A 23490-nucleotide genomic window follows, 5' to 3' on the forward strand; every position below is an offset into this window, starting at 1 on the left:
AGGCATTGTCTCACGTCGGCCTATCGATTTCTAAATGTCAAATAAGTTTCGACAAGCGTAGCATCCAGGGTCAAATGAGTGCAAAGGTGTCATACGATGCAGGGACGAGGAGGACGTCATCAAGGAACACACAAGCAGGCAACGAAAACGAAAATGAAAATAAAGCTGAAAGTCGTATAACAAAGGAAACCCGGGTATCCAGCCGTTAACCCCTCCCTCCACTAGCCTTGCCCACCTTTGATGCTCACCGGACTCCGGAGTTTCTCGTAATCGCTTGTGCGCAAAGAGCCTTGTCTCGGTGACATTCCGTTACAATAGCGCGAGGGTCCATCCGCAGAACCTGGCTTCCCGCCCACACCTGCCTGTCATTAGCCCTGGTCAACCATGACTACATGTAGACCAGCTGTTCCCTTGTCAAGTGGTCCATTATTTCAAACTTGTCGCCTGTGAATCGTCTTGTCAAAGTAGGCTGAAGCGACTCCGGGGTTTGCCGTAGGCCTTGCGTTCGAAAGACTGCTACTGGTGCGTGCCCGTGCCTTGCAGCGTCGTCGTCGGAATTTGCATACTGCTGTGGAACAAGTTGTATTTGGTTCCCGGTATATCGTGTAATTTTCTCTTCCGTTCCCGCTCCATTTAGATTCCACCTCCCTCCTGCCCAGTCAATATTTTTTTTTGGATACTTATGCAAGCGCCTCGAAATGCATCCATGCGATCCATATTGAATTTCCACTGGGGCCGCTTTCAGCTGAGTGAATGGTGATAAGCCAGCTGCGGAGTGGGATCTTTTCGTTGCCATGCGCTCAACTGGGCCGCTGAATGTGACTCATCCCATCGACATGCCAGTTGGGGAGATGGTGGATGGAAAATAGCTGCTGGAGGTGCCCTTCGAGTCATACTGATCATTGCTACGCGGGTCGGTCATCACCCGCGGCGCCGAGTTGTTGAAAGGTCGAGGGAGTAGGTTGACCTCAAACTCGCTCTTGACCTGCTTGCCGTCAGGAGCGATGGTTGCCATTGTCGGGTCGGACGCATTCCGGTGGTTAAACATGTCTGCGCGGTCGTGATGACCATCGTACGTTGCTCCGGAATAGTACTGGCAAGTCCTGGAGGCGTCCATGGGTTTGACCTCTTCTGGAGACATCATGGCATCCTCGTTAGCTTCCTGCTGCCGAGCATTGCCGTAACGATTGTCGTACTTGTCGTATGTTGCGGCAAAGGCCCCGGCCCCGGCCCCAGACCCGGCCCCACCTATGATGGCGCTGGAGTTGAAATCTCCTATGTGGCCCAGCGGGTAGCCGCCTATGGCGCCAGCGGAACCTCCCGGGCCGTTGCCCTGACTTCCTCGCCTCTCGTTCTGGTAGTGACCCGGAGAGCGACCGCGGACAATCATTTTGGCTGATTTGCGAAACGCCACCTTGACGAACTGGTCCGGACTATGGCTTCCCACGTCCGCCCATAGCTCCACAATGAGGTGATAGTATTGCTGTGCCGCCCGCCGTTTGCCGTTGTTCTGGGTAGCCTGCTTGAACTGGATGCGCTCAAAGGTATGCTCGGCAGGGAGCTGCTGGCTGCTTGTCTGCGGCGCACCGAAACTGTCGGCATATAAGCCCCGGGCACCACCAGGCCCAGCAGTGCCGTCTCCGTAGATACTCATTGAATGATGTGATGACGCCCCTACCTTGGGCACCATGGGTACCCTGGAAGGCTTGGAGATGGGTCCCTTGTCTCTTTTTGGAGTGTGCTGCACCAACTCGATATTTTGTTGCTCGTTTTCCGCCACGACGGCCGAAATGGTCATGGCGAAACCATAGACCTGGAGTCCCTGAGACGGGTTTGAGGTTGACGTCGACGTCGGCGTGAACTGTATGGGCATGTTGGGATACCACGGCGTCAGCTGGTAGGAGCAGACACAGGCCAGGTAGTTCCTCCGATAGCAGGTCCATTCCTGATCGCTTGACAGAAAAGGTCCCTTGTCAACGGCGCCGTTGATTTCCATCTTGATGGGGGTCAGGGCCGAGTCGATGTACGATAACGACCCCAACGCCTGGAGAGGTTGCAACGGAGGTGCCGGCTGTTGGTGAACCGGGCGAGTTCCGTACTGGCTGGACTCCATCCTGGTAGCTGGGGGAGCGAAGCCCGTAAGCGTACTCGGTGAAGTTGTCAACTGATGCCGTCGAAGGAGCGCGCCGGGAAAGGTTGGCGATCGGGAGAGATGCTCCGATGTTCTTCGGAATGACGGTGTGGCCGTCGAGTATTGATCTCGAGCGCTGACGTGTGGCCCTATTTGCGGCAGTGCTCCGGTGCGATGGGCGTGAATTTGGGCTTGTGCCATTCCCACAGAGGGAGCCGTACTGGATTTCCGTGAGCTCCTGTCGGGGCCTGTGGCAGGCAGGTATCAATGACCCTGGGCTTCAAATACCTGGAGTTCAACCGGGATGACCTAGCGTCCGTCCCATAGATTGGGCCGTGGGCTTGATAGAATGCGCCTGCGTCCTGGCCGTACTGTGTAGTTGCGTTCAGGCCTGCGGGAGAAAATATATTCAAAAGCGGTGACGGCTGAGGCGGGTCTATTGTAAGTGGCGACGTCGCATGAGGTTCTTGAGAAAATCTACCAGCCTTGATCAGCCGACCAGGGTCAACAATGAATGCGGAGAAGACTGGAGCAGGAGATCCGGGGGTTTGGTGCTGGAGAGCAGACGAGACTGGCACAAGGGCAGTTGTGCGGCGCCTCCATTCGATACACGGATACGACGGACAGCCGAGCTGCAGAGTGGTACTGCCAACGCTGACGTCGTACCTGATCGACAAATACCAAATCGAAAGTCGAGTGACTGCGCTGCCTTGGCGATGACGGTGAGGGCGGCAATATTTTTGTCATAAGCATGGACGGCGCATTCCACCACAGAGTGGAATCACGCCCTTTCTCCGTCGAAGGGGGTGATTTTGGTGGAGAAAAGAGAGCAGCGTGTGATATGGACAGAGAGAAGAGGGGCGGCAGAGGAAAGAGAGAATGAAGACCTGTCTATCGACCGCGCCGATATTGGTTGACGGCAAGCAACACTGTTGCCAACGAACCTCGGATGAGTAGGTTGGCAACTTGCCAACAACAGATACAAGACCGACACGGCAGTGTAAGAGTGGATATGAATCGGACCTTGGACGAGATGCAAGAGTAAGAAGGTGAAGGGAGGAGGAAGCAGATGTAATTCCTCCTCGTGGTGGTGGTGGTGGTGCAGGTGGTGGTGCAGGCAAGTACGGTGGTGCGCAACGAGAATGCGCTACCAATGAGACGGGCAACTCACCTCAAATCACCCGACCCTGGCTGTAGTTCGAGGTAGGCCAGATCCGAGCACTGGGTCGGCGAAGAGTTATAGTCCTGAAGTGAAAGAAGGGATAAATGTCAGCCAAACGCAATTTATCGCGAGGCAACCTCCGCCACAGGCAAAGTGTGATAAAGGATAGTATTATTTCCGTGGTCCTCGACGCCCAGCCATCATCTCAAAGCAGCCGATTCGCGGTTTTGGATTGAGTGCCAAATAAGCCATACGAAGTAGATAGTGACCTGCTTCCGATGCGTTAGCTAGCAGCACCGCAGCATGGCACGCTGCAAGATGGCATTCAAAGCAAGACATCTCTTTCTTCCGGAAGTCCATTAGCTGCTTCGCTTCTCGGGATGGGGATGCCTCCATTGCCTGTTGGCTGAGCATGCATCAAGCACCGGGCCACGCAGCTGGATCCCAGCGCAAAGGGGCCATGCAATAGGATGAGATGCTCGGAGCTCCAGGCACCGACCATGTGCGGCCATATGCGGCTATGGACCCATGGCCAGCCATGGCCGCAGCATGTTGCCAGGGTTGAAGGTACATCTCTCTATCGGAATGAGGGCGCCACCCATCGCTGGGGGCTGATTGTTACGCAAACACACCCGGGGTGCTGACTGGACCGGGTATGAAATTCTCTGCCCCATGCCAATGTTGTGTGAGCTCCGTGAGCGATAGAGAGATCCACTGCGTACAAATGTCTTCGTTGCAGCGCCCATGACTCCATTTCAGAGAGCGATTGTAACTAAAAAAGGGGGGAGGGGGTATTCGTTCTGCAGACGCTGCTGCTTAATGGACTTATGCTGAAGCGAAGGAAACCAGCCATCTTATGGCTCGATGCCTGTACTTACCTCTCTTGGCCAACGACCGCGCTCTCTCGTCAGTCATCCATGGGCTGCTAGACTTCTTTGACCATAGAGTGTCCGCATATAGGGCAAGTACTTGGCCGATAAGGGCTGGGCGCAAGGTGAAATGTACCAATCTGGTTTCCTCTAAAGAATGGAATAAACATAAAGGGGCAACAAACACACCTTGAAACTTGGTGGATGCATAAACACCGTCCACGCGACGGGGCAGCGCCGCAGCTAGACAGCGAATGAGTCAGCCGAACAAGCACTTGAAAAAACAAGACGACGCCCTGATCAAGCACTTCAACCTTGAGAAAAAGTTCAATATTATTGCTGCTCTCGATTCGACCCTCCCCTTGGCGAGTCGAGTCTATGCTGCCGCGAGTGTAGCTCTCGTCGAAAATAGGAATACTCACATTACTTGACGATTCAGGATGGCAACACGGCTTGAAGTAATAAGTCAAACCCAAAAGATCAGATCTTGGGAGGTTCTCAAGTCAGGGGCCAGGCTGCTCCTTTATTTGTGTTCCGATTTACACTGCCATGTGTTGAAAGAGTGCTAATTTGCTGGAGGAGAATAGCGCTGTCTCTGCCGTCCGCTGCCGGCCTGATTCTCGATGTTTACCACGACGATTTTTGAGGGGGTTATAAACGTCGATTAGGAAGGGGTGCTGTCGCCGCGAATCAACTGTATTTTCCACAAGGTCAGCTCGTGCGGGACGATGAGACAGCGGCCAGTGATGCATAACACCACCAACTCCTTCCAGCATGCGACGAGTCTTCCGGTGATCACGCCTAAGGCGGAGAAAATATGGCTCCGGCAAGATGAGATGTCCGAAGGAGATGCCAAGTGCAAGGTATTCACCATTGATAGGTGAATGGTTTGAGTTGGTCTTACCTCGCCCTGGGCTATACTGGACCGCTTCCTGCGGGCGCCTCCCAAAAGGATACCCACAGACGGTGGGAACTATGGCTGTCACGTCGTTTGTATGGGAAGCAACCAAGTTCGAGCCTTGGTACGACAGTCCAGGTGGTGAGATCAGACCCGCCAGAAAAAAAGGCCGTAGAAAACTTCCTGGGGCAGGTTACCCGCTCTGCGACAGGCTTGTGGGATTATAGGATCGTTGACAGAAAGCCGTCCATGTAATCCCTGCGGCAGTTGTTGTGGCTGACTTCGATCACACATGAAAGACGTCGTGTATTCGGCGATTCACAGATGTGATGGTCATGGAGGTTGTACAACAAGCTGCCTGTGATGAACGGTCGTGCCGCTGGCACGGATGAAGTGATGGGAGGCGTCGGAGATGAACGACAATTCGGAGACTCGGGGCAGAGAAAAAGGATATGAAAGCGATGGGTGGTGCAGAAACTAAGACAGCGAGAAAGGATGTGAGGTGTGTCGAGGAGTATTGGCCTTATAATGAACCATGGGCGACTTGACCGAGGACTTCCAGGGAGAACATGACACGGGACTGTGTAAGTTGAGTGGCTGCTGGCCATACACCCCGGAGAGCAACCATGCTGTGAAGGAGTGTATCGGAATCACTTTAACGACGGGGGCTGCTTGCTTGTTTGCCTGCGTGCTTGTGAGATCAGTTCGCCAAGCAAGCCATTGTCAGGAGCTACTGTGCTGGCTGCATGGCCATGACGAACACTACTGGGCCAATGGGCGCCGGATCAACCCCATTCTGTCGAACACTGCGACATGCCGTCCGAAAGGAGTATTTTGGCTTGCATTGCAGCTTCTGCAAGAAGTATCTTGACAGAGAGCGCCTCCCCCCTCCTCTCCAGTTCCCTCTCTCAGCCACATCGGTCGACCCGAGTACGACACGCATTTTGGCAGGCAACCTGTTGCTTGTCAAGTTTGAGCTCATTCTCAGATCTGAGATCCTTCACAACTGATTATTCCAAGTAACAACAGAAGTGGCGCGGCCGAGTTGGAGCAATTGTCGAACACGGGCCGACATCTTTCATCCAAAGGCATAGACAACCCTCTGCAGCCACCCGACCAGCAGAGGCACATCAAAGGCCGAAAGAATGATTGGCCTCCACTGAAATCTTATAAATTAGCCGCCGGCTCGAGAAAATACAGCCTTTTGCAGGGAAAACCTGTGAGGAACTTGGAAAGTGCCAGGCGACATCTTAGTCACACCTCACCAACTGCCAAGCTTTGGACCAAGATGTAGATGCGGAGAGACTTGGCGAGGGTAGACAATATTATGCACTGTATTGATATCCAGAGTGATGTTTTGCATGCTCTGATATGTACCGGCAAATTATGCTGTCCAACAAGCGAGCGGAAACGGCAAGGGCCTGTTAGGAACATGTTGCAGCTAGCACCATGCCTGCTCCAGACAAGGTACCTGGATGATCCCAAATGATGGTCCATGAGGCGGAAACGGCCCCATTGCTTCCAAATTCTCGGGCCTTTGTCCCTTCGTTGGATGCAAGAGGGTCTGAGGCTTCTTGTCAAGGCTGGTAACACGTTGAGGACCCGGGGCAGGCGGTATGACAGCATTTGGGGTCGGGCAGCCGACCCATGGCATCAGCACGTGAGACGACGGGCCAAAACAAGCTGTTATCCCTGCAGATTGTGTTCCAGACCTATCGTTTCCGCATGCGACGAGAACAGGTGGGCGTCGTTGCCGACCCCCGGTATATGATGCCATAGAAGCTTGGTTCACGAGCGAGCCCGTGAGCTTCGCGGAGTCATACGCCACCGAAGTTGAAGAAAAAGAGTACCGGGACTCGCGGAGTAGACCAAGCACATCCCGGGACAGTGGCTGTGGTGTTCGATACAGGCCAATGACATGGCCTTGTAGCCGAGTGAAGGGACTTTACCACGTCCATCCAACCAGCCGATCGTCGGTGGGTAAGCAGAAAACAGACAATCACATCGGGGAGGGCCCTTTCAGCTGCAGGACCTCGTGTAGCTTTAAAAATGGAGAGGCTAGGGAAGCCACGCAGTTAGTGCTGGACGGTGCAACTTCCCGTTGACAGGGGTGAAATGGGTGTGTTGAAACGACAAACTCGTACAGGCATTGGGTACCTGGCCCGTGTGAGCGGAAGCAAGGCGCTGGAGAGCTTGGAGATTCCTGGCCCAGCCAGCTCTCATCCCGTCCGTCGATGCGGGATTCGTCAGCGGGCGTCAACCGTTGGCCTGAGACCTGGACGGATGCGAGGTGGAAGCGAGAAGGTCCACGAAACCAAGAATTCCGTACCCAGTCACCGCAAAGGATCCGATCCATATGCATGTGCTGAAGCGATTCAACCAGAGGAAAATGTGGGCTTGTGCCGTGGACGACGCTCGATGCAATCCCATGCCTTGCAGTCCCCAATGCCTGGTCGGCTGTGAGCACAAGGCTCGTCGTTAGCGGACGGCCAGTGATGCGAAGCACAACCCAGATCTTGTACACTGCAAGCTAGTTTGAGATGCCTCAAGGGTCCTCCTCTGCCATTCCCATAATCTGCCCGGCCAGATGCATCGAGCTAGCCAGGCCGACCACCGATTTGCCATGGCGCGGGATGCGGTGTCGCCAACGGTCCAGTCACCCGTTATGTTTTGCATTTCTGCGCTGCTGTGAACGCGCAAGGCCCGTGCGGAGGGTGGCACAGGGACGACACCGTGATGAATTCTGTCCGACGTTAGGATGAGATCGGTGACGAGGGGACTCGCAGCCGACGACCAGGACAGGCCAGGGTAGGCCCAAGTTAGGTCGCGGCGCGCGTCTGTTACGGATTTCGTGTCAATGAACTCACAGGGCTCAATAGATATCGAGAAGAATGTTCGTTGACTTTGAGGAAAGCAAGATGAGACCAGTTCCAGGCCTGTCAGTGATGGAGGGAGAGAGAGCGCCCGGCCTTGAACAGAATTCCCTCAGCCTCTACGTAGTACTTTTGGGTAGGTACGGAGTACTTTGTGATATTTACTGGTTGGCACCAAACGACCGAATCCTTTCCAACAACAGCCAGGTGGGTGAAATTGTCTCGTAAAGTATTGGGTACTGAGACGCTTTCCACTAGGCAGGCGCGGTGAGTGCTAATTGCCGCGACTGCAGCCATTTACTAGAATGTACGACAAAGCAGGAGCAACCGAGGCGGATGAATGATGGGTGAAAAATTGGAAGGAGCCCACGACTGCATAGAAAATTCTTCCTTTCGGCAACGAGAGTCTCGCTATGGGTAGCCTTGAGCCAGTCTTTCAGCATGCCCGTGTACAGATGTACGTCTGTGAGTCGCTTCAATGCGTTGATGATCATCAGAGTATCGGACTGGATAGTCAGGGGTCATGCGGATGCCTAGTTTGCATGGTTTCGTGACTTCTCACCAAACACTCTGGCTGACTTAAACAGAAGGCAGCGATTGCTCAACTCAATGTCAATGCTTCGCACCATCAGTCGCACTCAGCCTTATCTACGCAGCAAACGATGGGACATTCGGTCTGTCGCCATTGGCGGCATCGCGGAATCATGGCTCCAAGCCATCTGTGCCGTTTCTGGTATCGAGTGTGCTCATGCCCAAGTGGTCCTGGAAGCGCTTCCATGTTCCGAGAGTCCCCCTTGACCGTATCACCGACGGCTGTTCTCGTCGACATGACAGAATTGGACAGAACTGTGTGCAACGAGCCCAACCGCTCTCACGCATGTCCCACTATGCGGGAAGCCTGAGTGCAGGATTGACAGCAAAAAGACTGTGGTGACGTTGCGCGAGTCTGCAGGACGCCTGCACAAAGGATGAGACCGGCAGCCTTCCTCTACCGGCCGACCACATGCGCATAAGGGCCATGGAGAGCAAGGCTTCCAATATCCACTGGCAGCACTCATTCGTCACCTGCTGTCGGAAACGGCTGCCGTTCGCCCTGATCTTCGTCATCCAAATGCCCATCCGAGCCGAGAGGGTGGAGACTGGGGGCACCGGGAGCAATCCTGCTGCTGCTGCTACTGGGCCCGGATTGGAGAAGTCATTCCGATGCTGCGTCTCGTGTGTGCCAGCACGCTGCTGCTTTAATTAACGGCTGAGCTCTACATGCTCGCTTCGTATACTCCTGGCACGAAGATGGCCAATCCTGCTTTCCAGGGACAGCACACTTGACGAAACCTGGGCCGAGTATGGGCGTGAATTGTGCTTCCGGGAGGACTCAAGGGACGGCCCCTGATTAGAAAAGACACACCTACTCTTTGTCTCCTCGGCGGTGGGTACCGGAAAGCAATGGTCCAACTGCTGTCAGTCTCTGTGCCCAACACGAGCCGTCAGCGTCGGCCAGGAAATAAGGGGACCAGGCAGGATCAGGCAGGGATGTTCATCGGCATAGGCTTGTGAGTACACCAGCCCGGCTCATTTGGCTGACTAGCAATAGGCGGGAGTTGGTCTGCAAGACTTCTCACGCATGGTGATGCGAGCTATTCGCCACATGTGAGCCATTCGTCCTCGAGGAGCCATTCCTCGCGCATCCTTGGTCTCCATTCGGGGAGGGGGGGAGCGTGACAGGCCATGGGACAACGTTCGGAACGGATACAAACTAGAAGCGAAAGAAGGGAAATCAAAAAATTCGGAGGCAACTCGGAGAGATTGGTCTTGGTGCCTTGATTTCATCGCATGATCACATTTTTCACCCTGTCCCGGCGGCGGATCCATGAGCATGTTTTGCAGGATGCAAGAGCGTCGGACGTCTTCCCGAAAGCACGCTAGGCTTGCCCTAGAGATGCTGGAAGCTATGAGCAGGAGCGCAGAGTCGGTGAGTCGGGAGGTGACACGACTCGGAAGCGAGCAGGGGACCAGACCAGTCCCGGTGTCGGCATCGTCAGGAGGGTGACCCTTAGGAGGGTGACCCTCAGCAGATACGTTTCACGGACAAGGACGTTGCAGTATCGCCGCCTGACCCGATTTGCGTTCACGGCGTGATTCGTTCTGGGGCTTCGCACTGCCCGGTTGCCTAAGCGTCATTCATGTAAGTGGCATGGGACGTGAAGCAGGACAAGGGCATCCCCTCTTTCGATACTCCCCATTCCGTTGGCTTCCTCACCCCCCTCTGTCGAGGTCGAAAAGTGAGACGGCGGACGGGATGGTAGTCATTGTATTGGGCTGAGACGCATTCTAGTGTCGTGTCAGCGCTGGTACGATTCGCCGGACCGTCGCCGAGCTGTCAGTGATGGCTCGTTGAAGCCCGCGAACAACGCGACAAGGCTCCCCTCGTTTGAAACGGGAGAACGACAGGAGCCGGGGCGTCTCAGGACACGTCAACCTCAGAGAAGCCGGTACAAGGGCTACGAATCCATCGGAGGTCGCGTCTGCACCCTGGAGGTGGTACCGATGGGGATGCTGGCGAGGCACCATGCCCATTGACATGCCAGGCTCGGCAAGACATTTCGAGGCCGTCGAGGTCGTCTGATGCAGTCTCTTGATAATACGGCGTCGGGGAGTGATGCTAGGCTTCCAAACACGTCAAGCTCTCCGCTCGGCTCGGCCAAGTACAGGGAGCGATGATGGCGACACAATACGTAGCCAAGGGGGCGGTGGCATTGGACGGCTCAACAGACGGACTGTTGTGAAACTCTGTCTCAACACCACACGGACAGCTAGTGAGAATATTGCGCACGCTGAGGATTCTGGAGGAGACATGGAGACATGCCAAGTCTCATCCAGACGAACGAAGCTCGGCAGCGTGAACGGGCACAGCTTGGATTACGGCTCATTGTCGGGGCAAACCGATGACACGAATCGAAAGATGGATGACGGACGTTAGACCAGGGCATGAGCGTATGACCCAAAGAACCGAGCCGTATGCTCGACATTGGGAGCGTCGCATGGGCCGGCGACACCTCCTGGAGAGATGGCAACGGCGACTACTCGTTTGATATTCGACAGCGACAAGAGGGCAAAGTTGGGCCGTGGCCTCTGCGAAGTATTCTGGGGCTCGGTTGCATGTGGGACGCCGCATCTCTTCGTCTATACCGTACCCGTGTTGATTCCCCGGCTCCATGATGACAGCTGCAACGGGGTATGATGTCAACGGTTTCGAGAACCGGACAGGAGTGGGCTGATGAGAACAACGGGCCGATGGCGGTGTGAAGCTGGCGATCCAGAACGTCTCTACCGCGTGGCGGGACACAGAGTCATGCGGGTAACATGAATGTTGACCAGTGCTGCCCTGGTTATTTGCGTCGTGATTGCTCGGCCCAGTCGTCTGGGGTTGGTCGCGGCCGTCGTCGGGTGTTGGTACTCACGGCACGCTCAACGCTTGTAGTTGAGTAAGTACAGCACACCTACAGTGTGCACTAACAGGATGCAGGTTAAGCAGGGACTTTTGGTCCTCTTTCTGGCAGAGTCTGGCTCGGCGCACGACCCAATCGGTCTGCCAGTCGTCTAATTGATCGGGAGTTATGAGCTGGAGGTTGACAAAGTGTGGCATGAGCAGCTTTACGGTTGGTTGCCTGGTCAGGCGGCGGTCAGTGGCGAGCGAACCGGTGAGTCACGTCAGTGGGCAATTGCCTGCCGACCGTCAACGGGGAACCGGCGGTGGCGCACACGAGATGGGTAGAACGCTCTATGATTGGCTGCTGGCCATCTACGTGGGTTTGCTTCAGACTCATCGTCAAGTGCCTGGCGCTGTACTCTGTACGGAGTAGCAATATACAGTATTACTTGTACTTGCATGTACTTGAGCACGGAGCGTTAGTGTACAAGTACTTATTTACGGTACAGTGCACCTACGAGCACGGAGTAATCCGTACTCCGTACGGATTACGGTACGGATTACGGAGTATGTACTTAGTTATACTTATACTTAGAGCGAGTACTTGAACACCCACATGTACTGTGCACCAACATACAGAACCGTACGGAGTACCCACTCCGTTATTACTTGCAGACTACAGTACTACGTTCCTGCCTAGTGCATAGGTACTTACACGTACAAGTACAGCACTGTACTCCGTAGAGTGTATTACAAACAGGTAGGAACGTCGTCCACAGCTGGAGCTCGATTCGTGACGCCCTTCCTGCACGACTTCACTCCAACAACAGCAGCTATCCCGCTTGACAAGCTTGTCCTCGGCTCGGCTAGGCGCCTACGCTGGCATGCCTAAGAAAAGACAGAGGCACTTTCAATCTTTCAAGCCTTCGTCAGCGGCATTCTCAGCGGCTTCATCAACCGGTGAGCAGATCCCCTTGTTCGATGACCAATCATGATTCAGTCAATGAATGAATCAACGAACGAATGAATGCGATGATAAGGATGAGCAGACGCTCCTAACGGCAAATTTTCATCGTCACTGACAGCGAACACCTCATGCAGGCAAGGTCAAACCACAACGGGGCGTAAACGAGCTTCTCTCACGCCTCCGTCTAAGGTCGGCCGCCTCGGCCGCTCCGCCGTTCCCTCACGCCCCTTCCACAACCGTGCCGAGCGTCCCCCCTTCCATCGGTGAGATCCTCCAGCTGCCCGAGACTCCCGCTCCGCTGCCTCGTCGCCGCGCGAGGCAGAGATTCGACCACTCTGGCCGCCGGCTTCCCGCAGGTCCTCCGCCACCGCGCAGCTGGGCGACTGCTTGCGGAGCCTCGCGCGACCGATATGCCGGCGGTGCGCTGCCGCCCTCCCCGCGCCTGAGCTCTCAACTTTGTCAAACTTCGTTGCCAGGCGTGCACACGCCGGAGCCAGGGTGTCTGATCGACATAGTCCTTCGGCATGTAGCCCTGAATTGGGAGATTCATCGTGTCTATGACCAGTACCATTTATACTTTCTGCCCAGCCATCTCAAGCCTACGCTCTTGCGCTATATCGGGAAGCTCTCCAGCCATGGTGTCTCGGTCGCCGATCTGCAAATGTTGTTGCTGCCTCCCGAGGGCGTGTACGATGAAGGCGAAGCCGACGGCGCTGTTGCCTCGAATGCAGACGTCACCTGCCTCGACCTTTGCGGCTCGCTGGGCCGCTCCCTCAGGTTGAAAGACCTTTTCGAGCTTCTTTTCCCGTCAGGCACCGTCTCGGGTCCCGGAGAGGTCCAGGATTCTTGGGAGGACATCGATCAAGTCTCATGCCCACCCCGAGTTCTTCTGCCTAACCTGACGCATCTGTCGCTTGCGCTGGATCCTCATGGTCCTTCGGACGTGTCGTGGAAGCAGCTTTTGACACTGTCAACGAAGCTTTCCACCGTCACCCACCTGGACCTCGCCTTCTGGCCGGAGCCCTGCTTGACGCCTCGGTCTCGCTTCGCGTCGTTCAAGACGCCTCAAGGGCTGAGCATTCCTGCGGCCGGTACCAATTACTACTCGCACACGCTCGACAATGACTGGAGCGAGGCTCTGCTCGTGCTAAGGACGTTGAGCCACAACCTCTACAAGCTCGAATTCCTTGACTTGACGGGGTGCACGACCTGGTTCAAGGCACTCATGCTCAGATCCGGACATGATTTTGTCGACTGGGCCGGGCCCTGGAGCAAGCTTACCGTGCTCCGCCTGTCGATGGGCTGGACACCGACCAAGGACGGGCTGCCGTCCGAGAGGGCGGCGTACCGAGAAACGTCGGAGATGGCTCGTCTAGTTGAAAGGCACATTGTTGCTCAGAGGGCTGGAAAGGGCCACTTCATCACTGTAGAACGCGATACGGTCGAATTGGACTAGTCAAATACTCACAGAAGCTGCACCTATCGTCCCACCACCCTGCTCTTCTCTTACATGATCCGCGAGCCTCGACGAGATCATGGCCTTTCCAACTGCCCTGCGAGCAAGCCGACGGCTTCCGTTGTTGGCCCCGCGCGTTCTCGCCATCCGCCACGTGCCGTGCGTCAAGCCCAGGGCACGGCAGCGCAGGTTCGGCAGCGCTCAGCAACGGCACCAGCGGAGCAGGCATCTGGGAGACAGGCTATCCTTGCCGCAAGATAGATGGTAAGTCGGACCCCCCCAAGATGGGCACCCCCCAAGATGGGCACCCTATTTAGCACCTTCATCCACATCAACCTACAATATTATAACCGCGTTTTCTCGTGCATTTTAACTACAATTAATTAAAAAAGCTATATACGGCTTTCTCAATGGCTAGGCTACCTACCTATTCCGAAGAAACGGTCCAGTTAGCTCTCTACGCTATTCGAAACGGGCTATCGCAAATCCAGGCTGCCCGATAGTATGGAATTCCACGCGCTACGCTCCAATATCGATTATGCGGCCGCCTTCCAATAAAAGATACAAAAGAAATATCGCAGAGGCTCTCAAATGATCAAGAAAAGCACCTACGCGATTGGGTCCTTGCCCAAGGCGCGTTAGGGCTACCGCCGTTATATTATCAACTAAAGGTCTTTACCGCCCGGATCCTTGTTGCTGGAGGAGACCTTGAACCTCTCGGTAAGAACTGGATTACCGGCTTTTTGCGTCGTAACCCAGAAGTTAGTACCGTACGAGGTAAGTCTATCGAATGCGCCCGTTTAAATGGTGCTACTATCCCTCGGATCCAGTCCTGGTTCAATTTACTAAGGCTGCCGGCACTGCAGGCTATCTTACCCTAACACCGATAGAATATAGACGAAACAGGGATCCTAGAAGGCCTCGGCAGCAATGGTCTTGTACTAGGGAGCTCAGAGAAGAAGATATAGCTGAAAAAACGGCTTGGATTGCGTTGTTGGACTACAATTGTAGAGTGCGTCTCTGCAACGGGCTAGGCCCTAATGCCGCTGGTCCTTTTTAAGGGTAAAGACCTTCAACACTAATGGTTTCCGGAGAAATTGGCCTATTTGGATCAATAGCGCTTTGCAGCAACCGATAAGGGCTGGACTAGCGATGCAATTGCATTAAAGTGGCTAAAAGAGGTCTTTATCCCCGGAACGAAGGTATCGAAAACGAATAAACGGCTACTTATTGTTAATGGGCACGGAAGCCATATAACAGATGATTTTATGTACGAATGCTTCGATAATAGTATCTTCCTACTATTCCTACCGGCACACGCCTCACACGTCCTCCAGCCTCTCGATGTATTGTATTTTTTACCTATTAAGGCTACCTACCGCCGGGCTATTGAAGCTATTGCGTTTTTAGCTAGTAGTAACGATATAACGCCAATCGGTAAGGCTACCTTTTTGCAATACTATTATAAGGCCCGTACGGAAGGTCTTACGGAATGGAATATTAAGGGAGGCTGGAAGGGATCTGGGTTGTAGCCCGTTAATATAGCAAAGCCTCTAATGAGCCGCCTTCTATTACAGACCGACCCCCTAGCCGTTCCAGAAGCCGAGGCCCTAAAAAGGTAGCTTGAGGAGGAATCCAATCCATTCCGAACACCCTACAGATCGTACGACGTTAAAGTCCTTATTGCAAAGGTATATGCGCCCGGCCAAGTTGATCGGGCTGCTAGGCGGCTGTTTTGGAAGATTAGCCGGGGCCTTAATGCCTAAAACACCACCCTTGCAGAGGCCCAGGCTAAAATCGCTCAATTGGAATATTAAGTCTATCGACTTAAGCCTCTAAAGAAGCAAAAAGTAGCCCAAGATCCCAACGAGCGCTTTGCACAGATTGAATAGATCGTTAAGACTCGAGCAAGACTGCAACGGGTGCTAGATCCGGCCCCAATAGCCGCCTTAACGTCTAGTTACGAATTTGAGAGCCTTTGCTTTGAATGGCAGCTTGAATAGATACTCTAGATATTTTATTTTAATATTGCGGTACTGAAAATGCTGCTTTTTTCGGCTTTAAAGTCTGCCGCCTTGTCGTTGTGAGGGGTGCCCATCTTGGGGGGTGCCCATCTTGGGGGGGTCCGACTTATCCGCGAGAATTATGTAGTCATGGAACGGCGTCTAGCTCGTCGTACATTCACCCACCGCCTTCTGTTTGCCTTGTTGTAGGCCCATTTGATCAGATCAAGATTTCTCTCCACCGCCATCTCACGCGGCTCATCTGTTTCGTCGTCGGCTCCCATCTGACGGGCCGGCTTTCACGGCCTCCCTATGTAGGGTTGTAAAGCTAGATGGAGCCGTCCGTACCAGGATGGGCGCTGGCAACGCCGGTGGAGAAATGGATGACGGTTCGTTCGAGAGATGCGCCTGTCGAGCCTTGAACTTGACATGCGGGAGCATTCAGAAGCAGCATGGCGAGGAGCGGCAAGTAGGAGAAGGAAGCGTCATGACGGGTGGTTCCCAATCGGGTCGGCCCGGTGTGAGTCACTTCGCCGAACGGCACGTCTCTGGTGCAGAGACATGGCTGCTGCTAGTGGCTCGGTTGGTCTCCAATGGTAGGTAGTTAGTTATTCATCCAGGCAAACGTCGAGCTTGAGTCCCGGAATTGCACGAGGGAGAAAAAGTAGATGCAGCAGCTAGTATGTTGGCATGCTTCGTCGGTAGCTCCAGAGTCACCCCAACAGTTCGCCGTTGCACTTCCTTCCCGCCTGGCCGCCAATCCAAAGCGGCAAGGCCATCTGGGAATACAAAGTCATAAAAAGCAGGTGCAACCCCCGCTGCTTCACATTCATGAATTAAGCATTCGATTGATATCTTGACCTCGCTGCCACGAACGCTGTAAAATCATTCCCAATCGAACCTCTGGCGATTCATCCTACTATTTCTCGACGCATCGACCATGATGACGTCGATGAATGCCGAGTCGGTGACAACGATCCTCTGCACCGCCAAGCAAACCCGGTTCCACATCGACTCTCCCAACTATCGCGAGGTAACTTCGTGCCTGGAAGCGCTCCGTCCCAGATGAAAGCAAAACCCATGTTCCGTGCTCAACAAACTACAGCTCGACATTGACGGCCTCGGCATCACCGTTGCGGCTGGTGAGACGGAAGCCAAAGGCAAGTCGTCGAGAGCGCGCGCTGGCGGCGTCGAGATCCTCTCCAATGCAAAGCTCCGTCTCAAGGAGGGCCGACGGTACGCCCTCGTGGGCCGGAATGGGACGGGAAAGTCGAGTGCGCCGCATCACCTATCCCATCTTGCCCCATGCTTTGCCTGAGCGGTGCTGATGCACACCAGCCCTGCTCCGGGCAATCGCCGAGAAACTCATCCCCGGTGTGCCAGAGGGGACGAATATTGCCATCCTCCAGCAGACGAGGTTGACCGACGAGGCTGGCGCCGGCGCGACGAACAGCAAGGATGCGGGGCCGAGTGTTCTCGAGCTTGTCATCGACCGTGCCATCGCCAGGGACACCGTCGAGAAAGAGATGCAAGGTATTCTCCTAGTCGTCCTCCCTACAGGACACCAGCCCATTGCCGGTGGAGAAATTAAAAGGCTACAGTCCTCTCCGGAGGCATCGACGCTTCCGACGCTTTTGCTCCGATCCGAGCTCTAAGGACCCTCAAGCACGAACGCCTCCAACAGCAACTATTTCGTCTAGACAAGGAGGCCCGCCTCCGCAGCGGTGCTAGAGGAACGCAGGCTCGCAAAGCCCTCGCCGCCTTTTCCAAAGTTGTCGACGAATCCAAGGCTACGTATGCATGGGCCAAGATTCCGTTCTCATGGCACCTCACCGCTGACACATGTGCAGCCTTGAACAGCCGGACCAAGATATCGCGCCGGCGGTCCTCCAGGCCGAGACACAGGAAGCCATCGATATGCTCGCCCAGCTTCAGGTCCAAGTCGAGCCCGCGCGCATCGCCCAAGTCGAATCCAAGGCCAAATCCATCCTCACCGGCCTTGGCTTCTCATCTGATGCCATGGTCAAACCCGCTAGCGGCATGTCGGGCGGCTGGCATATGCGCGCCTCTCTCGCCACGACCCTTCTTCAGCCCTCGGATATCCTTATCCTCGACGAGCCGACAAATTTCCTCGATCTCCTCGGCATCGTTTGGCTGCAGCGGTACCTGCGCTCGCTCGAGGAAACGGACAGGCCGCCGACGCTGATATTGGTGTCGCACGATCGCGACTTCATCGGCCTCTGCACCGACCTGCTGATCCTCCGAGACAAGCAGCTGACCTACTTCCACGGCGACCTGCCGACCTTTGAGCACTCGCAGGCCGACCGCAAGCTCTGGCTTCGCAGGATGAAGGATGCCCAGGCCAAGCAGAAGGCTCATATGGAGAAGACGATCCAGCAGAACATGAAGGCCGGCAAGGCAAACGACGACCAGAACAAGATTCGCCAGGCGAAATCGCGACAGAAGAAGCTCGGCGATAGATGGGGCATGCAAGTCAATGCCAAGGGAGGCCGCTTCAAGCTCAACCGAGACCTGGCTGGCTTCCACTTGACATCCCGGGATGATATCGAAATCCCGCCCGAGGAACGGCCCGTCGTCATGACTCTGCCAGAGCCGCCGGACTTACGGTTCCCCGGCGCGCTCTTGTCGGTGGAGAAGGCGTCCTATCGTTACTCGGCCAAGTTGCCTTTTGCCGTCCAGGGCATCACTCTCTCCGTCGGAATGGGCGATCGCGTCGGCATCCTCGGGCTCAACGGTTCTGGGAAGTCGACGCTCCTCAAGATGCTCGTCCAGGAAACAGTACCAGCGTCTGGCAGCCTCAGCACCCACCCGCGACTGAAGCTGGCCTACTACTCGCAACACGCCACAGAAGCGCTCACGGCCCTCGGTAGGGCAGAGCCCGAGCTCTCGGCGCTCGCACTCCTCACGCGCGACGTCGATGGCGCACTCGATGAGGGGGAGGTTCGTGCCCTTCTCGGGGAGCTCGGCTTGCCTGGCCGCATCGCCTCGGACGTGCCCGTCTGCAAGCTCTCCGGAGGCCAGATGGTGCGATGCGAGCTCGCCCGACTGTTGTGGCGGCGACCGCACTGTCTCGTCCTCGACGAGGTGACGACACATCTCGACTACGAGACGGTCACGGCGCTGCGCGTCGCGCTGAACCATTGGGAGGGGGCCGTGGTGCTCGTCAGCCACGATCGGTGGTTCATGCGCGGCGCCATAGAAGGGAACCTGGACGACGACGAGGACGATGATTTCGCCAGCGATGATGCATCCGCGGACGAGGTGGCGCCCCGGAGGAGGGTGGTCTACAGGTTGAAGGCGGGGCAGCTGAGCGTGCTGGAAAATGGTGTGACGCAGTTTGAAGAGCTCATGGAGAGGAGGGCCAGAAAGCTGCTCGGAAGATAGCCCTCTGTCATTTTCCCACGGGGTACTGTGGCGTAGTCACGAGGATGGACGTCGACTCGCCCCATCTACTTGCTCTGCTGAAGCTGCGGATCAACGAGAACAGAAAATAACCCCCCGAGAGCCTTGCTGACCGTCATGGATCCCCCCTGCGGTACCTCGACGATGGTTCCATCGACGCAAAACATGCGCCATCGAGCCAGGTCCTCCTGAATGTGAACACAAACCTCGTCGACCTCCTCATAACTCACCGCCTGCCCATCGTCCCATTTCATTCCGACGTGTTTTCCGCCATCGTACGCCGCCATCATAACTTCCATGGTCCTCGCGCCGCCAATGGGCCCAAAGCGCACAAGGCGGAGCTTGCTATCCAGCGGTTTGCTCGCGGGGGAGATGGCAAACGTGCGCTCGAGGTTGGATACGAGCGTGACGAGGACGTATCCGTGCGTTTCACCGTCGACCGGGACTAAGCTGGACGGTGAGGAGGAACGGCGAATGGAAAGACTCGCGCGGTAGGCGTGGGACTCGCCGAGAAGCTCCCGGGCAACCATGGCGAAGCGCTTGTTGCCATGTGCCCGGAATTCAGGTGTGTCGCTTTCGTGGACGATGCTGGCGTGGAAGCCGTAGCTGGCAACAATGGCACCGTAAAGCGAGACAACAGAATCTTGCTGCCTTGTCAGACCTGCCCCGTTACCAACACCATCCGTCGTGGGTTCGTAGGAGACGACGCGAGAGCCTGCCGAGAACGAGGCCCGGAAGATGGGCAGGTCAGCCGGCACGCCGAGGAAGAGCGTCCGAAGACCCATAACCAGAGGGGACGGGCATGATTCCTTCGATAGTGGCTTGTGGAGGGAATGAAATAGGGCATTTCCGGTGCCAAAGGGTAGCAGTGAAATGAGTGGTGGCTGGCTCCCAGCCGAAGGTTCATGGCCGTTGAGCAGATCCGCAACGCCACCGTCGCCGCTCAGCAAGACCACTGTCCTTTTTTCATCATCACGAGAATGAGAATGAAGTGATTGAGCCAAGCGGAGAACGCTTTGCTTGTCCTGCGTGACGACGGTATTGGGCATCTGCGCACCTCCGAGAGACTCCACAGCAAGAGTCCACAGCGGTCGCAGTACCGATTCCCAGAATGCCAATGCGAGGCCCAAGCCAGACCCCGTAGACACAAGGACGTCGACCTTGTTGTTGCCGGTGTTGCGAAGATGGGGCGGTACACTGCCGAGGCGGCAGTCCTGCAGAACGTCACCCGAGACGGAATCGGCGCATAGTAACACCAACCGGCCGGTTTGCGACTGTTGCTCCGGGTCCTCGTTCAGGCAGCAGATGAGAAGCTCTCCCTCTCCATGTCGGCCTGGAGAAGGCGTCATTTCAATCGCGAGGACGACCTCGTCAACTCTCGTCTGACCCTGGCTGCCATCGACTTGAGTCCATACAAGACTTCCATCTCGAATGCGCACATTTTGCACCTTTTGCCGTAAAGGTTGGTCTACAGCACTGGCCATACTTGACACGGAGGGGATCTGAGCGGAGTTTATGCGAGACTATGCGGCGGCAATCACACCGAGGACGCAAGAGGAGAAAGGGCTCAACGTTGGATTGATATCAGATTGGCGTATGTTGCATACTATGTTGTGTTGGTTAGACCTCGGTCTGAGTCAATTCAGCCCATTGTGGGTCGGCGGAGCCGGCTTGTGACGGCAGACAGACAGTGCGTGACAACAACATCTCCGGTCCGTGGTAGTGTCGAGCCACCGATGGTCTCAATTACCCTTTGCCTTGGTCATGGGACCCCAGTTCACCGAGGGATTCATTTGATAGCGCACATAACGCTGACCCCTTTGTCGACCTAGCTGAGCCAGGGCGGCATCAAAGACAAGTGTCTTTCGCAGCTCACTCTCGGCAGCTTCGGGCTTCCCTGCTCCGTGCGCATCGTTCTCGTCCGGAGCAGGGCACGGAGCAGGGCCTGGATTCTCATCCGGCTTGTTGACCGAAGCAAGTTCCGGTTCCGTCTCTGCCGACTGCCCGCCGCCGCCCACCATTTTGACGTCTTTGCCGTCGCCTTGGTTCGTCTCGTCGGCACCGTTGCCTTGGCCCACCAGACCCGCGTCGTGCAGGATTTTCCAGGCGGCCATGGAGGGCTTGTATTTAGAGGCTTTTATGGGAGACTTCTGTCGAACCCACTCCGTCATTATCCACCATATCGTCGACCAGGGCGCATCCGTCTTGATGGCACCGGCCCGGCAGTGACTCCGTCCGACCTGGTAACCGAGATGAATGAGAGCGCCCCTGAACATGTCGTCGGTCGGGGTAGTGCAGGAGATGGCGCTCGATACCTTGCCGGGGATGACGAAGAAGGGACAGTGGTCGACCGAGGCGAGTTGGGCTTCCTTGGAGTCGACGCCATCCTCAGGCTTCGGTCCCGGAATGAACTCTTCCTGTGCAGTCCGCAGCATGCCTTCCAGCCTTGGCAGAGTTTTGTAGACATCGGGAGAGGCCTTTGGAATTTCGTCGAGAAGGCGCTGGACAAACTCTTGGTTGTGGATGTGGCCGGCATACATCGGTCCAGCGACGTGCATCTTGAAGCCGCAATGGTGGCAGAATCGGTCCTCGGTGGGACCCAAGGCCATACCGTGCTTGTAGAAATACCCGATGCCGTTCTTGTTCGGCGCCGGCTTGCTCCGCAGGAGTGGTTGCGTCTGCCACGAGTGACAGCCACGGTCGCAGCTGTAGACAAGCATCGTCTTGGCGCCGTTGAACTTGACTGCTTGCGGCGACCTCGTGACCTTGACGAAGACCTTGGTATAGAAGTCGATGGACAGGGAGAGAAGCGGCTCAATGGCCAAGCCGTACTTGGCGCCGGAGGATGCTATCGCGTTGAGAATCAGCCTCAGGGCGGCCTCATGACTGTGCATTCCCTTGACGGGAACTCCCCCGTACAAGGCGAAGGCCTTTTCGCAGTAACTGTGACCGGCCCACACTGCGCTGTCGGTACAGGTAACGCAGAGGAGGCCGCCGTCGTCGCGGACGGATTGGATGGCGGCGTCGAAAAATGGGGCGGCGGTGCCGTAGGGGTCCAGATCGACGACGTCGAACTTGTGACTCTTCCCAGCGTTCCCATTGCGGTCCTTCTTCGCTAGGTCGTCGGCAATGGCACGGTACATGAGGCCGAGGGCATCTTCATTCGTCACGTTGATGGCGTGCTGTAGGTTGTTGAACTCGACGTTGAGTTTGATGGAATCCACGGCCGACTCCGAGAGGTCGTTTGCAGTGATGGAGGTGTTAAAAGGTAGCTCGTGCCCGTATCGAAGGGCGCGAAGACCCGAGGCGGAGAGCGCATCAAGGATCTTGAACGTTTGATTCGGCACCGTTGGGGTGTCGGACTGCTCTTGGAGCTTGTCCTGCTTCGGCTCCTGGTCCGGTTGGAGGACCGGAGCGGCGTCATCTTCCCCACGCTTCCGTTTCTTGCCACCCCTCCCTTGCTTCGCGAGGTTTTTGGATCGACGCTGTTCCAGCATCCATTCGCCGTACGCCTTGATGGCAAGAGTCGACAGGTCGCGGTTGTACTGCTGAATGGGGTTGTAAAAGACCTTTTGCTCTGCAGAAGCTCCTTTTTGTGCCGTGGCATCATGTGGAACCAGGATGGTTGCCTTGCCTTCTGTTATCGGGCGATACAGCTTGCCTCGTCGCTCGACAAGGCCCTCTCCATCATGATTGTCTGTCATCGAGGCTAAATAATGGCGAGGCGTGGGGGAAAGTCGGCGTGTCAATGGCGAGGCAGAGACACGCACGATGGGTCTGGCCGTGCGTGTGAAGAACTGTGCGTGAAGGACAATGGTGCCGTGAAGCATGCAGGCGTTTGTCCAGGGCTGCGGGGGTTCCGTGCTTGGAGAATTGTCGACATGAAGCTATCCAAAAAATTGGGAGAATCTGATTCTGCTGCAAGAATATGGGGCTGTGGTTGGATGGACCATGGACGAACAAGTGGGTCGCGGACTTTTGAACGCCGACGGCCGATCGTCACTACGGGTCACATTTTGGCGGGGTTATCGCTACTGGCGTGTTGCTGACGAGGCCCCGTTTCTTGCCAGTGACATTCATAGTAGTAATGACGCGAGCCTACTTACTGTACTTACAACTACTTGCACAGTACGGAGTACAACTAAGTACTTGTACTCCGTACTCCGTATAACTGTGCCTTGTATTTATGGGAGTTGTTCAATAAAGACAGTCTCCGCCCTTCTCGAATAGTATACTCATGCATTCTCGTACGACTCCATATAATTATACTCTCGCCTAGTT

At 55.6% G+C, this 23490-nt stretch overlaps 4 protein-coding genes across 4 annotated transcripts; 2 read left to right on the top strand and 2 right to left on the bottom strand.

The window, feature by feature from the left end:
* Positions 1 to 823: 823 nt before the first annotated feature.
* Positions 824 to 2332, bottom strand: DCS_00489 (NDT80 / PhoG like DNA-binding family protein; the record flags this gene model as incomplete). Its single annotated transcript, XM_040797828.1, has 1 exon — positions 824 to 2332. The coding sequence occupies one exon, from the start codon at positions 2330 to 2332 to the stop codon at positions 824 to 826; it is 1509 nt and encodes a 502-aa protein (XP_040658711.1).
* A 9912-nt stretch (positions 2333 to 12244) lies between these two features.
* On the top strand, positions 12245 to 13783 carry DCS_00490 (tafazzin; the record flags this gene model as incomplete). The annotated part of the gene is made up of 2 exons (XM_040797829.1): positions 12245 to 12320; positions 12462 to 13783. 2 exons carry the CDS (start codon positions 12245 to 12247, stop codon positions 13781 to 13783), a joined length of 1398 nt encoding a protein of 465 aa, XP_040658712.1.
* A 2943-nt stretch (positions 13784 to 16726) lies between these two features.
* Positions 16727 to 19191, top strand: DCS_00491 (ABC ATPase; the record flags this gene model as incomplete). Its single annotated transcript, XM_040797830.1, has 5 exons — positions 16727 to 16819; positions 16892 to 17060; positions 17125 to 17319; positions 17388 to 17580; positions 17637 to 19191. The coding sequence occupies 5 exons, from the start codon at positions 16727 to 16729 to the stop codon at positions 19189 to 19191; spliced, it is 2205 nt and encodes a 734-aa protein (XP_040658713.1).
* A 65-nt stretch (positions 19192 to 19256) lies between these two features.
* On the bottom strand, positions 19257 to 22913 carry DCS_00492 (N2,N2-dimethylguanosine tRNA methyltransferase; the record flags this gene model as incomplete). Its single annotated transcript, XM_040797831.1, has 2 exons — positions 19257 to 20542; positions 21038 to 22913. 2 exons carry the CDS (start codon positions 22911 to 22913, stop codon positions 19257 to 19259), a joined length of 3162 nt encoding a protein of 1053 aa, XP_040658714.1.
* Positions 22914 to 23490: the final 577 nt, after the last annotated feature.

The sequence above is a fragment of the Drechmeria coniospora genome, chromosome 01 (assembly GCF_001625195.1).
Source record: "Drechmeria coniospora strain ARSEF 6962 chromosome 01, whole genome shotgun sequence".
In the NCBI taxonomy this organism is placed as follows: domain Eukaryota; kingdom Fungi; phylum Ascomycota; class Sordariomycetes; order Hypocreales; family Ophiocordycipitaceae; genus Drechmeria; species Drechmeria coniospora.